Source organism: Aulonocara sp. 'chitande type north' Nkhata Bay, linkage group LG18, assembly GCF_057382095.1.
Source record: "Aulonocara sp. 'chitande type north' Nkhata Bay isolate Kocher_YH1m ecotype deep benthic linkage group LG18, A_spYH_male_GT1.1, whole genome shotgun sequence".
Classification (NCBI taxonomy): domain Eukaryota; kingdom Metazoa; phylum Chordata; class Actinopteri; order Cichliformes; family Cichlidae; genus Aulonocara; species Aulonocara sp. 'chitande type north' Nkhata Bay.
Window position 1 is genome coordinate 39615296 of NC_141361.1, and position 25815 is coordinate 39641110.

General features: G+C 42.6%; 1 protein-coding gene across 3 annotated transcripts; it reads left to right on the plus strand.

Moving 5' to 3' along the window:
• The first annotated feature begins 475 nt into the window (after positions 1-475).
• blvra (biliverdin reductase A) lies at positions 476-25262 on the plus strand. 3 transcript variants are annotated; one of them, XM_086272667.1, is made up of 7 exons: positions 476-577; positions 17420-17539; positions 18744-18863; positions 20060-20157; positions 21444-21551; positions 23336-23504; positions 23924-25261. In XM_086272667.1, the coding sequence occupies exons 2-7, from the start codon at positions 17421-17423 to the stop codon at positions 24177-24179; spliced, it is 870 nt and encodes a 289-aa protein (XP_086128793.1). In that variant the 5' UTR covers positions 476-577; position 17420; the 3' UTR covers positions 24180-25261. The 3 variants fall into 3 exon arrangements, with proteins under 3 accessions (XP_086128793.1, XP_086128794.1, XP_086128795.1); XM_086272668.1 differs by lacking the exon at positions 476-577 and adding an exon at positions 6326-6454 and having other exon boundaries at positions 21444-21533; positions 23924-25262; XM_086272669.1 differs by lacking the exon at positions 476-577 and adding an exon at positions 6411-6454.
• Positions 25263-25815: the final 553 nt, after the last annotated feature.

Here is a 25815-nt window from a genome sequence, read left to right on the forward strand (position 1 = left end):
CACACTAGTGCAATCCATGGATCTGTAGCTATCGTGATGCTTCATAGCATGAAATGCCAGTGCGCCTTCTACTGCAGATACAACAGCATCCTTGTTTTTCCCGGGTGTAACAAAGAACTCAGTCAACTTACTAGATGAATTTTCGCCTCGCACAGCCTTTTTGTTTTTCTGTGTCCATGTAAGCAACAAGATCTCCGGCACCTTTGTTAGACACACAAACGTATGTGCCAGCTCTGCACACAGTGCACTACGCCTCCCATTTATTCCGACCACAAATTTCTTTTGCAGATTGTCTGAAAAGATGCACTTGCGCGTTGGCATCTTTTCAGCGCACAGCTTGCGCTCTGTCCTGTCTGTGAGCGCGGAACAACCACTTACAACACAGCAGTTCAGGGATGACGTTGCACATATGGGCCCTCTGTAGGCCTGTAGGAAAACCCGGACATTTTCATCCATCTCGAAAATCCTCCCGGACGCCCCGGACAGAATGTGAAAAGTGGACATCTTGGGGGAAAAGAGGACGGTTGGTCACCCTACTTTTATCCTACCCTGTAACACCACCAAGACATCGGTTCAGGTATGTGGATGACACCTGGGTGAAAATCAAATCTCCGAACATTACACTGATCACATCAAGTTCACCAGGGAGGGTATGAAAAGATGACAGGCTAGCTTAGACTGAGATTTCCATCAATGCTGGGGGACATTTAAATGTTGATGTTTACTGTAAATCAAACAGAACACATGCACACACTAACAAGAAGCCCAATATCGAAGAAAGGGCTGTGGAGCAGAATAAACACAGTACAGTGTGGTCTTAGATTATAGGAGAGAGCAGAGCTTCACTTGATGGTTGTTGTAGGAGCCATTTGTGTTTGTTACCTCATGTCTGCTGCTAGGGGACGCTTTTTGTTTGTCTGCTGCACTGTTGTGATGTATGTTAAATGATGTTGAATACTAAGAGGAATTGCTGAACAACAAAAGCAGCTACTGATGAGCAATAAATGTGTTAAACCGACAAGTTAAGTATGGCTGGAGTTATTGGACTTTCTCAAGCATCATTTGTAACAGTGGCAACCCCACCATCCAACACCTCAGTGGCTTAGCCGCTATGTTTAAACCCCCCCCAAAACATTTCTACATTTCTCAAGAGCTTCTGGTTTAGTGAGACCGTGCGGGTGGTTCTACAGGTCTGGATGGTGAATGTTACAGTGTAGGGGAAATGGCAGATTTCAAACAGTTGTATTGACAAGTGAGACTCCAACTGGAAATGCAATTCTTATTCCAATCATTGTTTGGGTTATGAACATTAAACCAAGTGTGATCAAGAACCAGAGGGGAGCTCAGGGCCTCAAATAGGATCAGACTGATTTACTCAGACTGTTTGCCAGACAGAGAGAGAGACAGGTTACGCTTTGTGATTTAATGTCAAAGAACCGTTCCCAGAGACTGGGAACCGGGCATCTTCTCCAGACAGAAGCAGAGAGATGGGCTCGGCCCGGCTGCGTTGGTTATGTTGCACACTTGGACAAAAAGACAATTCCAGGTGTGCATGAGTTTATAATAGTCTCCTTTAATTCTTTCATTCTGCAAACACAGAAGCACAAGCACTTCAGCTCGCAGGCCGTTCGTGCACTGAATGAAACAGGGCTGCTGTGACTAACTCTGAGGTCACCCTAGCTGCCCCCCCAGTACCTGCGTGAGGACCACTCATGGCAATCATACTTAAACTTCTAAAACGTGACAGTAGGATCCCAGTGACCCTCCCAGCAGGGAATCTTTGCATAGTCAGAGGATTCTGTTTTGCTTTGTTGCCAGAAAACCAAAAACTGAGTGAGAAATCCCCCACTTTTCTCTAACTCACCAGTAAAAACTTCAGGTGTGGACGGTAACTTCTCTGGAGTCATCGTCATGCCTGTGCTGAGCTCTGAGGAGGAGGACGAGGAGAGTTAACATAAGGTTCTGAATCAGGTTTTATCATAGCTTTTAGCTGAATGACTGCTGTCCAGAGATAAGTCTGAGCATTTGTTCATGCCTGCTAAGGTGGACTTCATGAACACCAAAATGCAGTTTCAGTGCATTTTATTATTGCAGTGTTGTGATAGTACAGCACCTAGCCTGGACTATTCTTTCAGGTCTTCAATGGCCAACTGGTAGGGGTTTTTTCGTTCAGTTAATGGGGTAGCCACCCTGCTGAAATCTTGGAAGAACCTGTGGTGAAAGTTAACATCATCAAGAAAAGCCACTGAGCGTTCACAAAACTGGCAGGTCCCTGAAAATGGGGCAGGATAGTTCTGCACTGGGTTAGAATCCAGTCTGGGGCTTCTCTGTGGGGAATGTACATGTTCTCTCTGGGTGCTTCCTCCCACGGTTCAAAGACATATATGGGGTTAGGTTAACTGGTGATTATAAATTGTAAAGTGTAGGTGTGAATGGTTGTCTCTGTTCTTAGCCCTGTGAAGGATTGGTAACCTTTTCTTATCAATAACTAATGCACATTTGAAAACAGAGTTTAAAAATGCATACACGTATTCATTTTAAATGCACACAAGCACACAGAGTATGAATGGAAAAACAGTGCTCCTGTGGGTTATCTTTCTCTTCAGGCCAGTGTGCTATCAGCTCAACCTGAGGGCAGTAACTGAGAGATCAGGGTGGCTTTTCTGATAACTGGCTGGCTATATATTTCTCTCACGTCATCTTGGTGGCTGTTTATGTTCCTCCCTCTGCTAACCCCACAGCTGCATGTGACACTATCCACTCTGCCATAGCTCGGTTACAGACTCAGCACCCGAGTGCCTTTATTGTGATCTCGGGTGACTTCAACCATGTATCACTGGACAATACACTACCAACATTCAAACAATATGTGGACTGTCCCACCAGGGGAGAGAAAATTTTAGACTTACTGTATGCTAACGTCAAGGATGCATACAGCTCCTCCTCCCTCCCCCCACTTGGTAGGTCAGATCATAACCTGATTCACCTCACCCCCCGCTATGTGCCAATTGTGAGGAGGGAACCTGTGACCACCAGGACTGTTAGGAGGTGGTCAGAGGAGGCCTTAGCAGAACTACAGGGCTGTTTCGAGGTGACCGACTGGGAAACACTCTGTGAGCCTCACGCCGAGGACATCAATGGGCTTACTGAGTGTATCACAGGCTACATAACTTTCTGCACCGACTCCATTGTTCCAGCTCAGACTGTTCATTGTTACCCAAATAACAAGCCGTGGGTGACTAAGGACATCAAAGCCCTCCTCAACAACAAGAAGAGGGCTTTCAGAGGGGGCAACAAAGAGGAGGTGAGGAAGGTCCAGGTGTTACTAAAGGACAAGATCAGAGAGGCTAAGGACAATTACAGGAGGAAGCTGGAGTGGAAACTCCAGCAGAACAGCATGAGAGAGGTGTGGAGGGGCATGAAGACCATCACTGGATTCAGGCCAACCAACAGCAGGGGAGCTGAGGGAGGTGAGAATAGAGCCGACGAGTTGAATCTGTTTTTCAATAGATTCGACACCACAGTGTCTGCTCCCACCCCCACAACCTCACCTGCAGTCAGCCTGGAATCCAGAGCCACACCACTGTGCCAGCCTCTCTCTTCACATGTTGCCTCCTGTGAGATTCCTGACACCCCTCCCCCACCCATCACCTTCACTCAATACCAGGTTGAGATGCAAATGAGGAGACTTCACTCAGGCAAGTCTGCTGGACCAGACGGAGTGAGTCCCCTTGTCCTCAAGGCCTGTGCCCCCCAGCTGTGTGGAGTCTTTCATAAACTGTTTATGCTGAGTCTGAGTCTGCAGAGGGTCCCGGTGATGTGGAAGACATCATGCCTCGTCCCTGTACCAAAGACGCCACGTCCCAGTGGCCCCCAGGATTACAGGCCCGTGGCACTGACCTCTCACATCATGAAGACCCTGGAAAGGCTCATCCTGGACCAGCTGCGACCCATAGTAAGACCACATCTGGATCCCCTTCAGTTCGCTTATCAGCCTCGTCTCGGAACTGAGGACGCCATCATCTACCTGCTCAATCGTGTCTACACCCATCTGGACCAGCCGGCGAGCACTGTGAGGGTCATGTTTTTTGACTTTTCCAGTGCTTTCAACACCATCAGGCCGACCCTCCTGGGTGATAAGTTAGCAGCGATGCAGGTGGATGCTTCTCTGGTGTCCTGGATTGTTGATTACCTGACAGGAAGACCACAATATGTACGTCTCCCACAGTGTGTGTCTGACAAGGTGATCAGCAACACAGGGGCACCACAGGGGACTGTCCTCTCCCCCTTCCTCTTCACCCTCTACACCACAGACTTCAGCCACTGCACAGAGACCTGCCATCTTCAGAAGTTTTCTGATGACTCTGCGGTGGTTGGATGCATCAGCAGGGATGATGAGACAGAGTACCGGGCTGTGGTCGACTCCTTTGTCACGTGGTGTGAGCAGAATCATCTGCAGCTCAACGTGGCAAAGACCAAGGAACTGATCGTGGACTTCAGGAAGACCAGGAAACACTTGACCCCTGTTTCAATCCAGGGGGTCAGTGTTGACATTGTGGAGGACTATAAATACCTTGGAGTTCACATTGACAATAAACTGGACTGGGCTAAAAACACCACAGCACTTTACAGGAAGGGCCAGAGTCGTCTCTATTTTTTGAGGCGACTGAGGTCCTTCAACATCTGCCGGAAAATGCTGAGGATTTTCTATGAGTCTGTTGTGGCCAGTGCGATCCTCTATGCTGTTGCATGCTGGGGGAGCAGGCTGAGGGTCGCAGATGCCAACAGACTTAATAAACTGATCCGTAAGGCCAGCAATGTTGTGGGGATGGAGCTGGACTCCCTCAAGGTGGTGTCGGAGAGGCGGATGCTGTCCAAGATAAAGACAATGTTGGATAACACCTCCCACCCACTCCATGACATGCTGGTCAGTCACAGGAGCACGTTCAGTGAGAGACTGAGATTACCGAAAAGCACCACTGAACGACACAGGAAATCATTCCTGCCTGTGGCCATCTCCCTGTACAACGCATCCACTTAACACACTGTTTACTGCTATAACTACACATGTTTCTTGTTCAGCTATTTATTTATGAGTGACTTATGTATGTATGTATGTATGTATGTATATATATATATGTATATATTGTACTATTCTTAGTTAGTGTATTGTCTGTCTTGTCTTAATGTTGGTTTATAATGGAGCACTGTAACAAAAAATAATTTCCCCCAGGGATCAATAAAGTATTCTGATTCTGATTCTGATTTAAGATAGGAGAGGTCTGGGATGAAGTCATTTGTTTGTTGGCTTGAATAGTCATGCAGGAAAACTCAGTTTTGTGTTAAATTGGTTAACTGTTAAATATCAATTACATTAACAAAGTCACAAGAATAACTCGGACAAGAAAGTCACCTACACCTCTACACCTAGTCTCACGATAAAACAAGGTCATTTCTTATTTTTGGGTTACAAACAAGTCCAGTTTTAGTTACTGACAGCAGACTAAATGATAAAGATAAAAACAATGTCAACCATGTGGCAATGACAGTTTTTTTTAAAAGACATAAATATTTCAGCCAATACAAGATAGTAAAAATTCTTTCTTCTTTGAAAAACAAATGTGGTGTTCCAACGTTTGTAGTTGTATTTCACACTGATTGTTTTATCATTTGGACAATAAAGTTGAAATTTCCAGATTAAAGTAAAAAATTTATTTTGAGAAGAAAGTCGAAATGTGGAGCTTACTTTTGTTCTTTCAAGATAAAAAGCCACGTTTGCAAAATGCCTCGTGCAGATAAGCTAGTGAAACAAGTCGATGGGCCGTCGTGTGACACGGCACACATCTTCTTTCTTGTACGAGGGTAAACTATTGATAAGCTTGCATCTGTCCACTGTCATTGTATTTTGTACAAATGCACTCTTCCAAGTTTGTGTTTTCACATGTGACCAAGAGCTTTTCAACATCGTTGCACTCATGACTGTGTTTATGTTCTAAGACAAATCATTTCTTTCCCTGTTACTAAAACCGACTCACAGGGAACAGCAGCCGTGCCTCTCCACATTTCTCAAAACAGAATTATGACTTCAATCTCAAAATGTGGTCGATAATATTTTGTTTTCTTAATGAGACCCTAATACTCTTCCGTAGATTTTTCACAAAGTACAATTTTGTGCTGACCAACAATAGTCTAAAAAAATGCAGCCATTCAACATATAATGTGTAGCTCTGTATAGCGTCCTATTGCACGTGTACCAAATATAACTCCGCTTGAACAAAACAAGCGCACCTAAAGCAGGGCGGGGCTTTCAGCAGCTACGTCACAGTCGGTGCTGCTCGCTTACTCGCTGCGAAGTGTTGTTATGTCAGGTCGGCATATGTAACTTGTACGTAAGCAGCACTTCGGTAATAGCTGCAGTTTTTGTGGGAATCACAGAGGACATAAAGAAATTCAGGTAAGAGACAAACATGATGTAGTTTGTTTTGTAGCAATGACGCTGAATGATTGTCGGACCATCACCGGCGGCGCTGACAGAATATTTCGCGCTCTGCCGGTGATGGTCCGACAAAAAGTGATCTCCGGTGTTTCAGTGCGGTGTGTGTAATATCTTTCCTATGGCGTTATTTTTGTGCCACTATTCTGAGCGCACGTAAAAAAGGTTTGCAGGTGCAAGTGTTGCATTTTGAGGAGAAATTTATTTTGAGCGAAGAAAAGCTGAATTTGAGTGAACAAAATTCATTCCTGCGTGCAAAAACTGTATTTCAGTGTTTGCTATTATCCACACACACACACACACACTCACACAGCAGCCCCTCTCGCTCAGTTTTTGCACTTGCGCTCGCTCGCAATGTGTCGCTCGCGCTCTCAACATTTCTGCCCGTGCGCGCTCAACTCGTTCTGTACACCGTTATATTTGTGCCACAAAACCAGCCAATCACAGACTTGGATGCAAAAAAAATCTGATTGGCTGTTTTCGTCTCCAACCAGCTCGAAATGACGAAATGCAATATCCCAGAATCCATTTCGTCCAAAACTCAAACGAGGCAGTGGCAGAGGAACACAGAGTGGCAGAGTTTGAAATATTGCTCTTTGTGGGTCACAAAATAAACTTTTAAGATATTTTCATGTGAGAATGGTGCTGTGTAAACTTCTAATATCTGCTCGATTTATCAAGACATCACATATTTGCATAAGTGCTCTAACGTTTTTGGAGATGCCTGTTACCCACCAGCTGACCGAATACCTGGACTGGCCATTGGGCATTTACCCGGCATTTGCCCGGTGGGCCAATGGTGATTTTTCATTTTTATGTTAGTTTGTTTGTTTTTGTAATGGTATAAACAATGAAAGGTGGTGGATTAGCCAGCTGGTAATAATCAACTCTGGGCTGGACCAATTACAATACATCCGTATTGAGGGGAAAAGACTTCAGCGAGAATAAAAAAGACACAAAGCTGGAGTTATTCTGTGTCTTAGCTGCCTCTTCTCTCCTCATTCTCCCCCCTCCCTCTCCTGTTGCTACTTCAATCATGAAACTGATCAATGATCAGCTGATCGTCTCTCTTGTTTGTTTATCTCCCACTTTGCGCCAGAAACAGGAAACCAGCGGATGTTGCGCTAAACAACAACAGCAGCAGTTCAAAATTGATCAGCTGTTGTTAGAATTTATTTAAAATTAATTTCTAGTATCAGCTGATGTTTGCTGGAGCCACAGCTGTAAAGCTGGAAACATGAAGGTGATACAAATCATACATATATACCAACAAAACAGTGTACATCACTGTCACAACAGCGTTTGTTTTCGTTCAAAGGCTTTATGGTTTTTCCAATAATACCTGGTGGTGTAGTCGGTGATTTTTTTGTCAGTTCAGCCTTATATATTATGTTTAACCCGAGTTCCCACCCGGTCAGCTGGTGGGTAACAGGCATCTCCGAAAACGTTGGAGCACTTATGCAAATATGTGATGTCTTGATAAATCGAGCAGATATTTGAAGTTCACACAGCTACATTCTAACATGAAAATATCTTAAAAGTTTATTTTGTGTCCCAGAAAGAGTAATATTTCAAACTCCGCCACTCTGTGTTCCTCCGCCACTGCCTCGTTTGAGTTTTGGACGAAATGGATTCTGGTAGGGCTGGGCGATATGACCCAAAATTCATATCTCGATATTTTTTAGCTGGATGGCGATATAAGATATATATCTCGATATATTTTTTTTAAAGCCATAAAGTAAGAACAAAAAGAGAGTTCTTAGTCAAAGCTGTGTCCCAGATGTCACACAGACACTTTTATTAACATAGAGCAGATGTACATAAAATTTACTCAAAAATAAATTATGAGCATTTATTAAATAATAATGCTCCATAAATAAAAGAAAACAATGTTGTTTTTGTGCATAACAAAAAGCTCACAAATGTGCAGTCAAAATGTAAACTAAAAGACGAGCACTATAACAAGGACAGATTTCACAGCTGCTCTGTTCCCAAGTTTTACTCTGTGACTGACAACCTGGAGTTTGAAATCCGCTTCGCAACCACGTCTCTTAACAGGTGCCATTTATGGTCCTTATACACAGTAGGGTACTATTACGTTGAAGCACAGTACGTATCACTCCGCGAGGCTCAGCCGTAATGCTCCGACAATCCATCAAGCGCTGCAGCTCCGTAGCTTACCAAAGTCGTACTAAAACATTTGTGACAGATTGCTGAGCGCCGTGTTCCACATAAAATCGGTGCGCGGCCATCAAGCACAACCAGAATTCATACATAAGGCGCGCTGTCAACTTTTGAGAAAATGAAAGGATTTTAGTCCGTGCAGCACCTCTGGGCTGCATGGCGTTAGCGTGGTTAGCTCGTTAGCGTGGTTAGCTAGCTAACACGTTGACGCCGTCCAGCCCCACGCACGGGGCGATGCGCAGTAACTCGTTAACGGATTTGCCGTGTCCATCTTGTCGCTTCCTGCAGGTGAAGCGATGGGGGAGGAGGGGGAGTTGTGTTCAGTGAAGGAGAGGCGAGGCCGAGTAACGTTGCGTAAAGACGAAAGTGGACGAAAGAGAGGCAAACTTGCGGCTCCGCAAGTTTAATTATAACGTAACATAGACTATATCGATATAAAGGATATTGTCAGATCTTATATCTCGTATAAAAATATATCAATATTTTTTAAAAACTCGATATATCGCCCAGCTCTAGATTCTGGGATATTGCATTTCGTCCTTTCGAGCTGATTGGAGACAAAAACAGCCAATCAGATTTTTTTGCATCCAAGTCTGTGATTGGCTGGTTTTGTGGCACAAATATAACGGTGTACAGAAAGAGTTGAGCGTGCACGGGCAGAAATGTTGAGAGCGTGAGCGACACATTGCGAGCGCAAATACAAAAACTGAGCGAGAGGGGCTGCTATTGTGCGTGTGTATATGGATAATAGCAAACACGGATATACATTTTTTGCATGCAGCAATGAATTTTGTTCACTCAAATTCAGCTTTTCTTCGCTCAAAATAAATTTCTCCTCAAAATGCAACACTTGCACCTGCAAACCTTTTTTACGTGCGCTCAGAATAGTGGCACAAAAATAACGCCATACTTTCCTTATTAAGTGTGCCTATGTAATGGCACACTTATTACTATTCGACAGATTTATTATTCTTATTATTATTTTTCTTCCGCCTGAAATTATGAGACGACCCCACGACTCTTGGTAGGGATTCGTCGCACAGTTTTCCCCAAATTCCCAAAAAAAGACCCCATTTTCCCCCATCCATTTCGATGGGGATGGGCCCGAAAAAAGGCGCCAACACAGACCACTTTGAAGGCCTACCGCTCGGCCATACTTTGTCGTACTTTAAACGGGTCACAAGATTTTGGACTTTTATTGTCCAAATCCTCGTTGCGATATCTTTTACGGTTGTTTCACAAGAGCAGTTTAAGTTTTAGGAAGATTTAGATTTTCACGGAATGTTCGCCCCACTGTCAACTGCCAAAAAACCAGAGTGTGGAGAATAATTTAAAAAATTTGTCTTTCTCGTCCTGTCCCACCCAAACTGTTTGCCCTACATCAATAATTTATACATCAAAACTAGTATTAATAAATAATCTACATTGAAAGGGGTTATTTGATAAAAATAAAGAAATGACCTGCTTTGAAAGTATCTTCATCGCTCCGTGTAATTGTAGTGCTCTGTGTTTTATAACCCATATACATCACGTTACTGCCCTCTGCTGCCCTCTGCTGATCTCTCCTGTAAAAGACATTTTTAATGTTAATGAGCATTTTACATTCACAAATAAAGGATAAAAAGGGAACTGGAGCTATTACCTCATAACAGAAATTATCTTTCTGGCTTGACATCATTCAAGAGAGATATGTTTGACATATGTTTTACAGATTATAGACCAACACGTCACAACTGCTAAATGCTGACAATCTGTTTGCGGCACAACTTTTTTGAATTTTCTGGTGAAGTTGAGCACAGGTTAAACCGATAGTAACCGTGCTCGTTTTTTAAATGCTGATGCCTCAAGTTATTGTCACCAGTTACCTAACAGGGTTACATCACAGGCATGTAGTCTAACCATTGCTTGGTCATTTATGCGCCTTCTTAAAGAAGCATGCTGAACTGAGCTCGCTTGAGATTCACTTCAGAAGCAAACACATTCAAAATCGTTTAGAGGCCTGTACCACGAAGATGAGTTTTGGCATATTCAGGTAACTTCAGGGTTAACACTGAGTTTTCTCTGCTGCAAAGGTGGTTCACTCTTCCCAGAGTACATCCCCATGGCCACTATGCTTACCAATTCTGACGTCATCATGACACCATCTTTGTGTCATGCGACAGCTGCACCGAAGTGTCTGTGACACCAGATATCTATGTTCCAGTCGATTCTCTTATTTAAAATATCAATATTTTAGTAATTTGGGGTAAATTCATTTAGTTTGTCATTAACAGGAACACAGTGGAGAGTACATGTATTTTTGGGATCGTCTAAAGGGGCCAATATTACCTGCTTTGCTCACCGTTTGTTGTTCATCATTTACACCTGCTGTTAAGGGGCAAGAAGCTGCTGCAGTATTCTCCTAAATGACAGGTCTCGCCACTTGGACAATATTGCGTCATATGCAAACTGTTTCAACACTTGGACACACTCTCTGAGCTTGCAGGATTCTCATGAAAATGGTGGTTATTAAAATCCTGCTGCTCTTAAATAATCAGGCCCCATCTTAACTTAATGACCCTGTAGTACCATATCACCCTATTAGAGCACTTTGCTCTCACACTGCAGGCTCACTGCTGGGGGCTTCCCATGATGCATTCAGTATTTCCTTTTCAGTCACATTCTTCACTCACTATGTGTTAACAGACCTCTCTGCATTGAATCGTACCTGTTATTAATCTCTGTCTCTCCTCCACTGCATGTCTTTATCCTGTCTTCCTCCCCTCGCCCCGCAGATGGCCCCGCCCCTCCCTGAGCCTGTTTCTTCCTGTTAAAAGGGAGTTTTTCCTTCCCACTGTCACCAAAGTGCTTGCTCATAGGGGTCATATGATAGTTGGGTTTTCTCTATATGCATTATTGTAGGGTAAATGGCCTGTATTTGTATAGCGTTTTTATAGTCCCTAAGGACCCCAAAGCACTTTACACATTCAGTCATGCACCCATTCACACACTAAGGTCTACCTTATAATATAAAGCGCCTTGAGGCGACTGTTGTTGGGATTTGGTGCTGTGTAAATAAAATTGAATTGAAAATTGAAAATCCAGGCTGGTATCGATGATACTGATCTGATACTGATACTTTGTACAAAAAAGTAATGTGTGGAAACTCAAAAGCAAAAGTAATGTATTTCAAATTATTCTTTCATAAAGAATACAAGACATCTTACTTACTTACTTAGTTACTTACTTAGTTCCTCCTACGCCGAGCGGCGCATCGGGCAGCTAGTGATCTCCATCGATGTCGGTCAGCAGCGACTGCTTCAGCTTCGTCCCAGGCAATGTCGACAGTTCTCAGGTCGTCCATAAATACAAGACATCAGACTTCTTGTTCTAATTCTTTAATTAGGAAGAATTATCAAACAAAAAATTAAAAACACCTGAAAAGTCAATGCCTACATAGAAAAATATTCAGTTAGTGATCATGTGACTGAAAATAATAATATAGCTGAGAAACATTTTATAGACACATGTTATTATCTATCTTATTAAATATTTTTTGAGTTGAATTTCCATTATCTTGTATTTATTATAAAGGTTTTGCAATGTGGGCAACATGGTGGCATGGTGGTTATTAGGGCTGGGCCATATCATACCGTTCACCGCTATAATGTTGGGCAACGATAACAAATTGAAATATGGCGATAAAATATGGGTAAAACGCGCATGCGCAGTGCCTTTGTTTTCATATGCACATGGCGGAAAAAGTATGGCGGCCACGGAGAATGAGAAGAGTGAAAGTGGATCGTTGAATGAAACGAATGAACCTGAACTGGTTTGTAAAAATGCTGCAGCTTCACTGGTGTGGAACTGGTTTAGCTTTCGTCCCTCAGATACACAACAAAGCACTATTTTTGGTAGCGCATGCTAGCGGGCCGTCGTTATTACCGTGTTGTTTGGAAAATACGGCGCACTTAAAATCAACCCTTTGATTTGTCTGAAAGTCGACAGAGCACCTTATAATCCCGTGTGCCTTATGTATGAACTCTGGTTGTGTTTACTGACCTCGAAACGATTTTATGTACACGGCGCTCGAAAATCTGTCAAATGCTTTAGTACGACTTTGCTAAGCTACGAAGCCGGTTGTCGTTAGCAACCACGACGGTTAAACAATGGCGTGGCTCCACCGTCCGCTTATTAATATATTGACCTTTCACAATAAAGCTCAAGATCCTGTTGAGACTTTTAAAAATAAACGAAATCCCGTGAAAGAGTATTCAGAGTGTTTACAGATGAGAAGCATAAAAGAGGCATCAGGTGCTAAAAAATAAACCTTAGACTCAAACTTTAGAACAGGCTTTTCCCCGCAGCACGCCGTGTAATAAATACTCACAAAGAAAACGGCGCCGTTACAACTTATGTCTAAAAATGTATCGTTTCATGCATCGGTTAAAAGTCTCAACTCCAGGTACACAGCGCCCAGCTGAAAACACTTCACGCAAGTCGAGCTGCCCGAGATTCGCAGAATTTACAGAAAATGTAAAATTTTTGTGATTTATATCGTTATCGGGACGATAGATGTCTTATATCAGGATATGAGATTTTGGTCATATCGCACAGCCCTTTGTTGATTCATGGTTTTCTTCAGTTTTTGTCCTACTGCAGAATATTTTTAAGGTTATCTGCTATAAAAAGCCAGGCCAGAAAAATCTCCTTCATGTTTTTTTCTGTTTTATCCTCAGTTACTTTGACACTGTCTGAGTCAGACCTGAATTGAATCAATAATAGAAATCAGTGTTGATACCCAGCCCTAGTCAGCAGCCTAGGCCTGACAGAAGTGGATGCAGCTGTGGGTAATGAGAAAAGATGAAAAGAACAATTGATAACTTTTTCGTTAAGGCCTGAACCATCTGAAATTCATAGCCAGCTCTGACATGGAGCCATCAACCTCTCAGGTTATGTCTAACACCGGTCCGGAGACGGCATCCCATAATGAGCCACACACGATTGACTCTGAGCCAGAGCCCACTGAAAGTAAAAGGGGGACGTGTATACATTTCAAAGAGAGTGGTTTGACCAGTTTCCCTGGCTAAGATACAGTAAAGCTGACCACCTGATGCACTGCGTTTACTGTGATGAGTGTGGAAAGACCACAAGCGGCAATACTGCATTTGTGACTGCTGCTTAGGGCTGGGCGATATAGCCTAAAATTCATATCGCGATATAATTTGAAGCACGTGCGGTAACTGTCATGGTCCTGGGTCGGTGACCCAGCACTTTTAGTTTATTATCATTTTCTAGTTTATGATGATGATGATTATTGTTTGAGTTCTATGTGTTATATTCGGTCTGCCTTTGAGTCTGCGTCTGTGTCTCTGTCTGTCTATGGTGTCAACCCGTCTGTTTGTGAAGCTGTCTGTTTAGTTCTGTGTCTTGTTTGGTTCCCCGTGTTTGAGTTTCCTGCTTTATTGTGAAGGTCTCTGTCTGATGTGAGTGTGTTCAGTTTACATTTCCCCTGTCCCGTCAGCTCCGATTCCTCCCAGCTGTGTTGCCCTCCTGTCTCTCATCCCCTGATTACTGGTGTGTGTATTTAAGCCCTGTGTTCTCCTGCCTGTTGCTGGTTCGTCTGTGTTCCTCCGTGTCAGTCTGTGTTCCTCGGTGGCCTGCTCGTCGTCTGCCTCTCATCCTCTTGTCGTATGCTCCCAGGTCTGTTATTTTAGTTCTCCCAGTTTAGATGTTTTCAGTTATTTGTCATGCCCCCACTGCTTGTTTGCCACTACACCTTGTAAATAAACTTCACTAGCGTTTTCATCCACTGCTTGCATCTTGGGTCCTCCTTCCTCCACACCACACGGCTCGCCTTCCCAGCCGCGACAGTAACGATATATATCACGATATATTCTTCTGTATAACGTATTTCCCACACTATAACCCACACACTTAAAATCCTTTAATTTTCTCAAAAATCGAGAGTGTGATTTATGTATGAATTCTGGTTGTGCTTACTGACCTCGAACCGATTTTGGCTGCAGAAATCTGTTAAAAAATGTTTTAGTACAACTTTGGTAAGCTGCACTGCTTGATGGATTGTCAGAGCATTACGGCTGCCGTAGTAAGGAGCTCCGCGGAGTAATCTGGGTCCAAAACTCCGTCCGTTTCAGGTCCCAAAGTCAAACGAATACTAAGAGTTAAAAACGGTCTAAATTCTTTCATCATCAGCGTTGCTGCTTTACCAGGTGTAACAATTAAGTTTAACATCCAGGCATCCATGAAAACAGAATTTATTAAATTTCACGGAGTTAGAAGTTAACAGGAAGTTAGCTCGCTAGTTTACACCTAAACATGACATACCATGTTCTGACTGAGAGATTTTTGAAGCTAATTCAAACGTACAGCTCTGCTATCACTTCCTCTTTTTTTTTCTTTTTTTTTTTGCCTGTCCCGTTTGGCTCTTTTGCCATCAGAATCATTGTCTAAAGGCAAAGAAAGATGCCCAACGGATTTACTTTACCAAATTGACCATCCCAGTCTTGCCGTAATGGTCCATTTGATTCACCTTTTATTGTTTATTTTATTTTCACTTGCTGAATACGGGACAGACTTGACTGGAGGAAAGAAGGGGAGAAAGAAAGAGGGAAAGAGAAAGAGCTGAGAAGAGGGACGGGGGAGAAGGGCAAAAAACAAAAACCAACAGAATGAGCAGAAAGAAAAAGAAAAAAAAATGCATATATCAATCACCTGGGGCCCGTTCTTCGTACCTCGCTAAGTAAGTTAGCTGGATTTGATTGTTGACGATTTTGCGTGATCCTGGATCGTTCGGTTCCCCGAAGCTCATCCGGGACTTGCTGTCGTAGCAACAGAGCTGTAAGCGTAAACCTGCTCGGGAGCAGGTTTACTTTATGTAAACAGGATTAGATCGCGGCCACGCAGGTATGTCCGCTTCATTTATACGAAAGCAACAGCGATATTCCACCACTGTTTCACCATAAATAAATAACATCAATGTAACTAAAGATAATGCAGCACTGGATCCTTTTATTGATGTCACACAGATACATACAGGTCATTTCCTAAAAAAAGGAAATGTACTATTAACATTGTCTGTGAAGGTTCTCAGTCATCCAGGTCATTGTAGTCAAAGGAGCTTGCAAAGAAAAGCGTCTGGACTTCTTTAAGTTGCTTGAAGACGTTTCACCTTCATCCGAGAAGCTTCTTCAGTTCTAAGGTCAAATGGTGGAGAGTCCCAGATATAAACCTAGTGGGAGTTTCCCCCCACAGAGGGACAAAAGGACCCCCTGATGATCCTCTAATCGCCTGAGCCAAGGTGTGAAACTGGGTGTGGGTCCCAATCAGCCAGAGTTTCGGGTGTGTTCATTGTGAAACCTGGCCCCACCTTATCATGCGAATTCCTGAGGTCAGATGGCCCAGGATGTGAGTGGGCGTTAAGGCGTCTGGGAAGGGATCTCAAAACTGGATTATAGATGGCAGAGAGTTGGTGTCGTAAACCACCGCCTCTGTTCAAAGATGGTCGCTCACAGTGGACATAGATGGCTTCTTTCACTCCTCTTTCAAACCATCTGTCCTCTCTGTCCAAAATGTGAACATTGGCATCCTCGAAAGAGTGTCCTTTATCCTTAAGATGCAGATGGACTGCTGAGTCTTGTCCTGTGGAGGTGGCTCGTCTGTGTTGTGCCATGCGCTTGTGAAGTGGCTGTTTGGTCTCTCCAATGTAGAGGTCTGAGCATTCCTCGCTGCACTGTACAGCAAACACCACATTGTTAAGTTTGGAAATAAACACTTATGGCTATATGTGATGTCTTGATGAATCGAGCAGGTATTTGAAGTTTACGCAGCACCATTCTCACATGAATCATCTTCAAAGGTTTATTGTGTGACCCAGAAAGAGTAATATTTCAAACTCTGCCACTCTGCGTTCCTCTGCCACTGCCTCGTTTGAGTTTTGGACAAAATGGATTCTGGGATATTTCATTTTGTCATTTTGAGCTGATTGGAGACAAAAACAGCCAATCAGATTTTTTTTGCATCCAAGTCTGTGATTGGCTGGTTTTGTCTCACAAATATAACGGTGTACAGAAAGAGTTGAGCGCGCACGGGCAGAAATGTTGAGAGCGCGAGCGACACATTGCGAGCGAGCGCAAGTGCAAAAACTGAGCGAGAGGGGCTGCTGTGTGTGTGTGTGTGTGGATAATAGCAAACACTGAAATACAGTTTTTGCACGCAGGAATGAATTTTGTTCACTCAAATTCAGCTTTTCTTCGCTCAAAATAATTTTCTCCTCAAAATGCAACACTTGCACCTGCAAATTTTTTTTACGTGCGCTCAGAATAGTGGCACAAAAATAACGCCATACAACAGTGCAACCGTGACAACAAGTTAGTCTAGAGCTCTGACAGGTGTACTGCAGTCTTTATGCTTAGAGCCTAACCTACTCTCAAACAGGTTAAGTTCCAGATTAGAGATCAAGAAGTATGACATCATCACCCATTCACCAATCAGTTTTCCAGAAAATGGCATCACCATTCCTGGAAGATCCCATCAGACCTCCACAGAGTCCAAGGTTTAAAAATTAGGGGCTGGCTAAGAAACAAGCACTGATACAAAGCAAGTCTGTTTAAAAAGGAGGAGATTTGGAGATTGTGTGTTTTGGATGAGAATGAAACATGAAACTGTTCATTATAGTTGTTCATATATTGTTTACATTATATTTGTTACATCCTGCACACAACCTAACCTTTTCTCACGCAGCATGCTTGGAGCAGTGGTGATTGGCATTGGCACAGCTGGTTGTGTTAGGATCAGAGACATGCTGGTGCCACTACGTGGCAGTCCTGCAGAGAAACTCGCTGTCAAAGGATTTATATCCAGGTAACACACACATGCTGATGCAGCTCATTAATGATATGAGATATAGTGTATGTGGTCTTTGTCAAGCAAAATTATTGTCATAAATCGTTAGCTCATGATGAGTCCAGAGGTGAATGAAAATAAAGCTAACTGATGGATGTCACAACATTGCAAGGGCAGCAGTGTAAGCAGAGACAAGTTGTCCTTATTCCTACCCAGGTCCTCCAGCTCTTCCAGGGGTGCACTGAGTAGTTCCCAAGGGCAGCTGAGATATCTAATCTCTCTAATTAATCTGTCCTGGGTTCTTCCATGAAGACCTCTTCAAAACAGGAGGCATCCTAGTCATCATGCAGAGGAATAGTAAAACTACAGTGAGCCCTTAACCAAAGCACGTGGATAGAATGTAGGTCGATTGGTAAACCAGCAGATTTGTTTTCAGACTCAGCTCTGCACCAATCGATGTCAGTCTTCTCACTTGTGAGACCCTGAGAAATTCCTTCCCTTGGAGTAGCTACTCCCCTCCAATCAACGGGCACTCTGCCACTTTTTTTTTTTTTTTTACAGAGGACCATCGCCTCAGACTTGGAGGTGCTGGTTTTCATTTGAGTTGCTTCCAGCTGGGCTGTTAACCACTCTAGCTGAATGTTATCATCTGATCAAGCCAAAAGAAACAAATCATCTGCAGAAAGCAGAGGCCACCCTGAGGCCATCAAACCAGAGATTCTCCATCGGAGCAGTCACAGATACAGTAGAACACTTCTTCCACCTCTTCAGTTGCCGAACTGTTTCCCAGGATTGGAACAGGTTCCAGCCCCATTCCAGGGTCTGGTTCCAGAACCCCCAAGCTGTGACGAGGTGAAGTCAGCTGTTTCCAGCTGGTATCTCTCAACCTCACACACTAATTCATGCTCCTTCCAAACTGGAGGCCATGACTTGCCATGTACCCATAAAAAGTCACAGTACACTACAGTGTTCACTGTCCCGTCCAACTCCATGAATTCAGGTGTGTAAAGTCAAGCACCCAGGGTTGCAGACTGTGTTTACGAACAGTTTGTAAGACTGTTAGTGAATTAAAGTTCATAGCGTTGTAATGTAAAGCTGTTATGTTGACAATCGGTGTATATTTTCATTTTTGTTGTTTGTGAATCTTCAGTCTCATCGGATGTTGTCTTAACTGTGACTACTGTATTCTTCCTTTTGCTTCTTTTGCTTTGGTTTACCAAAGGAGAAGCCTGGAGCCTCAGCAGGGAGTGAGTCGGATCTCACTGGAGGAGGCTTTGGGTAGAGACGACGTTCATGTGGCGTTCATCTGTACTGAGAACATGTCACACGAGGACAATGTCAGGTAAATGTCTGTGCAACTACAAAATGTTGTAGAAAAAATGTACAGGGGGTTGGGAATACTTAGATTACAAACGTGAAAGAGGTTAAACATCAGATTTAAGGAAATATGCTGAGTCATTTTTCCTGGAGTGGAAACCGCGCAATTTTTTTTCACTGAATCAGTAGCCAGACTGCATCTAGACTTAGTAACACATTGTTTTTCCCTTCATCGGGAGCAGCGCTGGGCTCTCCAAATCACAGCCAAACAGGATCCCACATTCGTGATTTTTAGTTCACAAACACTTGTTGTAATGACTAACTACTCCTGACATTTTGGAGATGTTAGCTCTTTATACAGTAAAGTTACAGCGGGATACAAATAACATCAGGCTGATCCTGCCACGATTTGTTCCCCCGGTTCAAATCACAGACAGACAGGATCCTACAGCTGTTTATGTTTTTGAACCTATTTCGCAGAGGAATTGAAAAATGTATTGATTGCAATGTTGAATATTATTACACAGGAAAAAACAACTACAGTAAAATAATGACACCGTGACGCCTCTGCCTTTGTAAATAGAGGGACAGTAACTGCGTGTAAAACCTGCAGACAGTCAGATTAACAGTATTTTGTCTCTATCTGCCATTCTGCAATTCATCTCATGTAAACAATAATGTGGCCACAGCGTGACGTGATAAAAGGCGCATACCTTTGATGTTGTGTTACAAACTCCACACGTAAAGGCAAAAAATAAGTTTTAAAAAATCTCAGTTTTCTGTGATTTGAAACACGTTTACGTGGACGAAAGGTCCAAACACACAGAAACAGCTGCGTTTTAAAAAAAACCTGTGTGGGTGTTAACGCAGTGTAAAAGAGTTAGTAGTTTATTTTATTAATTTATTGCTGTTTACTTGCATTTGCTTAATTGTTTACTAAATGTTTGAGGTGTGAAATAAACCGCAGTGGAGCAAAATATGGGCGTGTGTGGTTGGAGGATGTGTTTGTGCGGGGGGGTCTAAACAAACGTTCAAATATGCCTAAGCGCTCATGTAAAATGTAATTACATATCTAATTTTGTCCCCAATAGTGCTCTATTATCTGACAGGAGTCTTTTTCTCCCATCGTAGAAAACATTTGTAACAAAATTCTGAATGTTTACGTGACCTACTACTTATTCTTGTTGCCTTCATTTTGACCAAGAACTCGTGTCTCATTAGGATGTTTCTGCAGGCACAGAAGCATGTCTGTGTTGAGTATCCTATGACCATGAGCTACAAGGCTGCGGTGGAGCTTTGGGACTTAGCTGAAGAAAAAGGTGATCATTTATGATTGTGTGCTACCATGCACTTTCCCTTTGCACGTCAAACGCTGAGTTCGGAGAAATGCTGTCAAACAGATAATTAAAAAGTGAAGCAATTCAGCTGTAACATCTCAGAGTAATGGAAGTTCCTTTTATTAAGTACAGTGTTGTCATCACTACTGCTGTGAGAACAGCATGAACATTTACCCCTGATGGTTCTGCAAGTGATCACTAATTCATAATAGCATTTGGATCGGTTGTTTTGCAGAAACACAGTTTGATGATACTTTGGGAAATGACTTTTTGTTTTATTTAAGAAAAATAGTAGCTCATTTTGGATTTGATTGCAGCAACGCTTCACTTGTGTCAAGATGGGGAAACAAAGGCTAAAAAATATTTGTTATACTAAAAGAAACAGCTGAAGGAACATTTTGCGACAAATTAGGTTCATTGGCAACAGGTCAGTAATATGATTGGCTGTAGAAAGAGCATGTTAGAGAGCCAGAGTAATATTATGGACAGAGAGTCACTAATCTGCAAAAAACCGAGTCTACAAAAGTTGTGGAACAATGTTAGAATAATGTTCTTCTGTTATGGACCACACAGACTAGATGTCTCCAACTACAGCAAATGATATTAATGATATATTAGATTCCAAGAATCTGGAGGAATGTCTGTGTGCATGGGCACAGAAAGGCTGAATGCCCCTCAGGGGGAGCTGCATTAAAAACAGACATGATTCTGTCATGGAAATGACAGCATGGATTTAGGAACGCATCCAGAAATAATTGTCTTTTAACACAGTTAGCAGGTTAAAGCTGCAAAGAAGAAGCCATCAGAAATCTGCTGTGGGCCAAACCTCTGAAGCTGAATCAAAATTTGAAATTCCTTCCCCAAAATATAAAGACGAGAGGGATCATCATGGAGGTGCATCAGACAGGAACAGACTTCAGAGGCTTCAGGGCAACATGTTTCTTCCAGGTTATACTCAGGGAGGGTCTTTGCATACCTGAGTAAGACAACAACATTTGGCACACGAGGAAATGAGATGCTACGCAGTGGCTGGCATCTTTTTGAGACGCGTTGTCTTCAAATCCAAGTTGAGCTAATATTTTCACAACATTTTTCATAAATGGTAAATTTCCTCTGTTTAAACATTTGATGTTTTCTGTATTCTGCTGAGAATAAAATACGGGCACACATGATTGCATCGCCTGTTTGCATTTTGTGTAGCATGCCTTCTTTTTTTGTTTGTAAAAGTTTGAATCCTCTGATTCTCAGCAACTGTGTCTGTTTGTCAGGAGTGATTCTGCATGAAGAACACATTGAGCTGCTGACAGAGGAATACAAACAGCTGAAGAGAGAGGTAGAGGGGAAAACCTTGCAAGAAGGTACTCTTCATTTTACTGGTAAGAGACAGAAGCTAAAGAGTGTCTTTTTAAATAACCCTTGGGTTAGAGCTGGGCGATATATCGAGTTTTTAAAAAATATCGATATATTTTTATACTAGATATAAGATCTGACAATATCCTTTATATCGATATAGTCTATGTTACGTTATAATTATACTTGTGGAGCCGCAAGTTTGCCTCTCTTTCGTCCACTTTTGTCTCTACGCAACGTTACTCGGCCTCGTCTCTCCTTCACTGAACACAACTCCCCCTCCTCCCCCATCGCTTCACCTGCAGGAAGCAACAAGATGGACACGGCAAATCTCCTTTAACGAGTTACTGCGCATACCGTGCATGGGGCTGGACGGCGTCAATGTGTTAGCTAGCTAACCACGCTAACGAGCTAACCACGCTAACGCCATGCAGCCCAGAGGTGCTGCACTGACTAAAATCCTTTCATTTTCTCAAAAGTTGACAGCGCGCCTTATGTATGAATTCTGGTTGTGCTTGATGGCCGCGAACCGATTTTATGTGGAACACGGCGCTCAGCAATCTGTCACAAATGTTTTAGTACGACTTTGGTAAACTACGGAGCTGCAGCGCTTGATGGATTGTCGGAGGATTACGGCTGAGCTTCGCGGAGTGATACGTACTGTGCTTCAACGTAATAGTACCCTACTGTGTATAAGGACCATAAATGGCACCTGTTCAGAGACGTGGTTGCGAAGTGGATTTCAAACTCCAGGCTGTCAGTCACAAGTTGGGAACAGAGCAGCTGTGAAATCTGTCTTTGTTATTGTGCTCGGCGTCTTTTAGTTTACATTTTGACTGCACAATTGTGAGCTCTTTGTTTAGCACAAAAACAACCTTGTTTTCTTTTATTTATGGAGCATTATTATTTAATAAATGCTCATAATTTATTTTTGAGTAAATTTTATGTACATCTGCTCTATGTTAATAAAAGTGCCTGTGTGACATCTGGGACACAGCTTTGACTAAGAACTCTCTTCTTGTTCTTACTTTATGGCTTTAAAAAAATATATCGAGATATATATCTTATATCGCCATCCAGCTAAAAAATATCAAGATATGAATTTTGGGTCATATCGCCCAGCCCTATCTTGGGTTTAAAATCTGATCACGTTTCCACCAGCAGAACGTTACCCAGGGAAGGGAATATTGTGAGGATCTGCAAAGGATGAACTAGGCCCTCGTTTACAGTCCCTGCACGCGAGGCAGAAGCACAATGACCAGTGAAAACCAGATGAATATGAAAACTCTAAATATGCTTGTATGTGTATCTATGTATAATATTCTGTGCAGCACCTGTAGTGTTTAAAGAAAATTGTTGGTGTAGTTACCGCCTGTGATTTAAATAGTGAATTGTGTATCCTGTTTGTGTATAGCAGCCTGCAGACGTTTGTTTGCGACAGCACACGTCTCCTGAGCAATCCCAGCACATTCTTCTTCGGCGAGTTAAAGCATAGGAGTGGTGTGTGCTGTTACTCAGTAAGACTAAGTTCAGAGGTAGTAACGTTGAGCTTGGTATTTTTCAGAAACAATTGTTATTCTATACAAACAGAAATATAGAAATTTATGCTTTCTAAAGAAAACTCGTATCTTTAGAAATGCTATCCTTTGCAATCTTAGAAACAGTATTAGGGGAATTTTTGACAAAAATTTGATGTGAGGTCTAATAATTCAGTCATCTGTACGATGCTTTAAACACACAACAGTTCTCATCAACTCTAATTCAAACTTCAGGAAACTCTTAGTAATGTACGTGCTGTAATTTCTTCAAGGTGGAGCTTTAAAGCCTGGATTTGGTTTCCCATCATTCAGCGGCATCGCCCGCCTTACTTGGTTGGTTGAGTTGTTTGGTGAGCTCTCAGTATCTGCAGCAACACTGGAGGAGGACCCTGCTAACAGCTACAGCAAGATGACTGCAAAGCTGCTAACATCTGACAACAGGTACGGAGGATAGATCCATCTGAATGAAGAACAAGAGGAGGACTATACCCTAAGTGAAAATAGGACATCTTATCCCACATGTCAGCACACAAGACTGGGGGCTAGGGCCAACATCAGAGCAGGGTTGGACCAAACAGACTAACTAAACCCCAAACAACAGGAATGTACATGTGGATAATATTTCAAAAATCATAGCCAAAAGTCTGTTTGAAACATCACTCTTTTCTGTTGTCAGTTGTGCAGTACATGCGTCATAACTTCATTTCACCTAACTGGAATAAATAAAAGTATTTTTAAAGTCAGAAAGCCATTGGAGTAGCCACTGAGTGAGAATATGTCCCAGTCATTTGGTTGTCATGACGAAAGGACAGATGAGAGGCGTAAATGACGTGTAATCATTTCATCTTATGTCCATCCAGATCTCTGACATGGATTGAGGAACGGCAACCAGGCCTCCCCCGAGCAAAAAACATCAACTTTCAGTTTGATTCAGGGCCTCTGACTCAGATTCCTCCGGCACCAAGAGGGACCGTGGGCCTTTTTATGCAAGACCTGATCCATTTCTCTGCTAAGCTGGCAGGCCAAGTGAGTCCTGAAGAGCTCCAGAGAGAGAGAGTCAGGGTCCTACACTGCCTGGAACTGGCAGGCAAAATACAAGAGCTTTGCCAAGGTTAAAGGGAAACTCCTTGATCTCATTGGATGATAGTTACATTTATACCTCTGTTTCAAAAAACATTTGGGATGCTGTGTGGAATGTAAATAAAATGCAGTGATTTGAAAGTCACATATATTTATAGGCTACGTCCACACGTACACGGGTATTTTTGAAAACGGAGATTTTCTGTTTTCGTTTTAAAAAATAATCCCGTCCACACATAAACGCAGAAATGAAGGAAAACGCTGCTATGAACATGCCAAAGCAACAGGTGGCGATATATTCCTAACCTGTAGAAATGTTGGCCAATCAGAAGTCTAGAAGCCTCGGTGGGAAATAGTAAACAAGGCTGGGGCATAGAAGCAGAACCGAATCGTATGTGTGGAGGGACAGTAACTGTTTGTGTGTATGTAAGCATTTAAACACTGCAGAGAGTAGAATTAACAGTAACAGTATTGTAGAAATTCATTTCACCCAAACAATTACGTGGCGCACAGTGTGACGTCAAAAATGGCGCACACCTTTGACGCTGCGTTTTCTGCGTTTTCTCTGTTTTTTTCGTCCACACGTAAATGCAAAAACGGAGTTTTCAAAACTATCCACCCTGGCCGGAGTTTTTAAAAATCTCCGTTTTCAGTGACCGAAAACGCCGTTTACGTGTGGACGAAAGGTGCAAACGCATAGAAAAATCTGCGTTTTCAAAAATACCCGGGTACGTGTGGACGTAGCCTCAGTTTATTCACAATAAAACAACAACCTTCATAAATATCTGGGAAGTGAGGAATGCTGCGTTTGTAGCAGAGGAATGTCGTCCCATTGTTGTGTGATAGAGAATTCAAAGAACTCTTCTTTTGAACTGAGCGCTGACAACAACCTGGATGTCCACGTGCCATCCATGTTTCCCAAAAACAGTTGCTTTAATCGTTTGGCTTTTTCTTTGCATGACATAATTTTAAACTGCATTTATGGATGACATTATTGACTTGCAAGCTTATTCCAGTTGGACTTTCTAAGTGGGGACATCCCAGTTGTTTTGGGAAGTCAACAGGATGGTGATGTACACTAATAAAGTAAATATTAAACCACCTTAAAGTCTGACTTCATTATAGATCAATATTGGTAGGAGAGGATGGCTCGCAATGACAGACTTCCTCCAGACTTTGACGAATGAAAGCTGAAAGAATGAAGGTGCTTTCTGGATACGAGTCACAGCTCAACAAAGATAAGCAAGCAACTGGTGTTTTCATGGTTTCCAATTGGATGAGAGAAACAGTGGGGGAAACACTGGTTGATGACTTGAACAAGGACCCTGGTACGAACACATTACTCACGAATCTTGACAGTTTGTTTCTTGAAGAAAAAGACCAGACCTATGATGTTTCTTGCCTTGAGAAGATAACGACAGACCCCAGTGTAACTGTGACAAGCTCTACCATGGACTTTGAACAATGATACAGTCACACGTGGACGTACACGATGGAGCTTCCCAATGCAGTCTTGGCTTTTAAATCATTAGATGCTGCATGTTTGGATGCTAAAGTCTTTACAGCATGTTCAGATCTGACTTTTACATTTATGAAGTCGACTCTAAAAAGGATATTTGGGAGAAAATCAGAGGCTGTCTCAAGTAGGTGAATTAACCAAGAAATGGTAAAT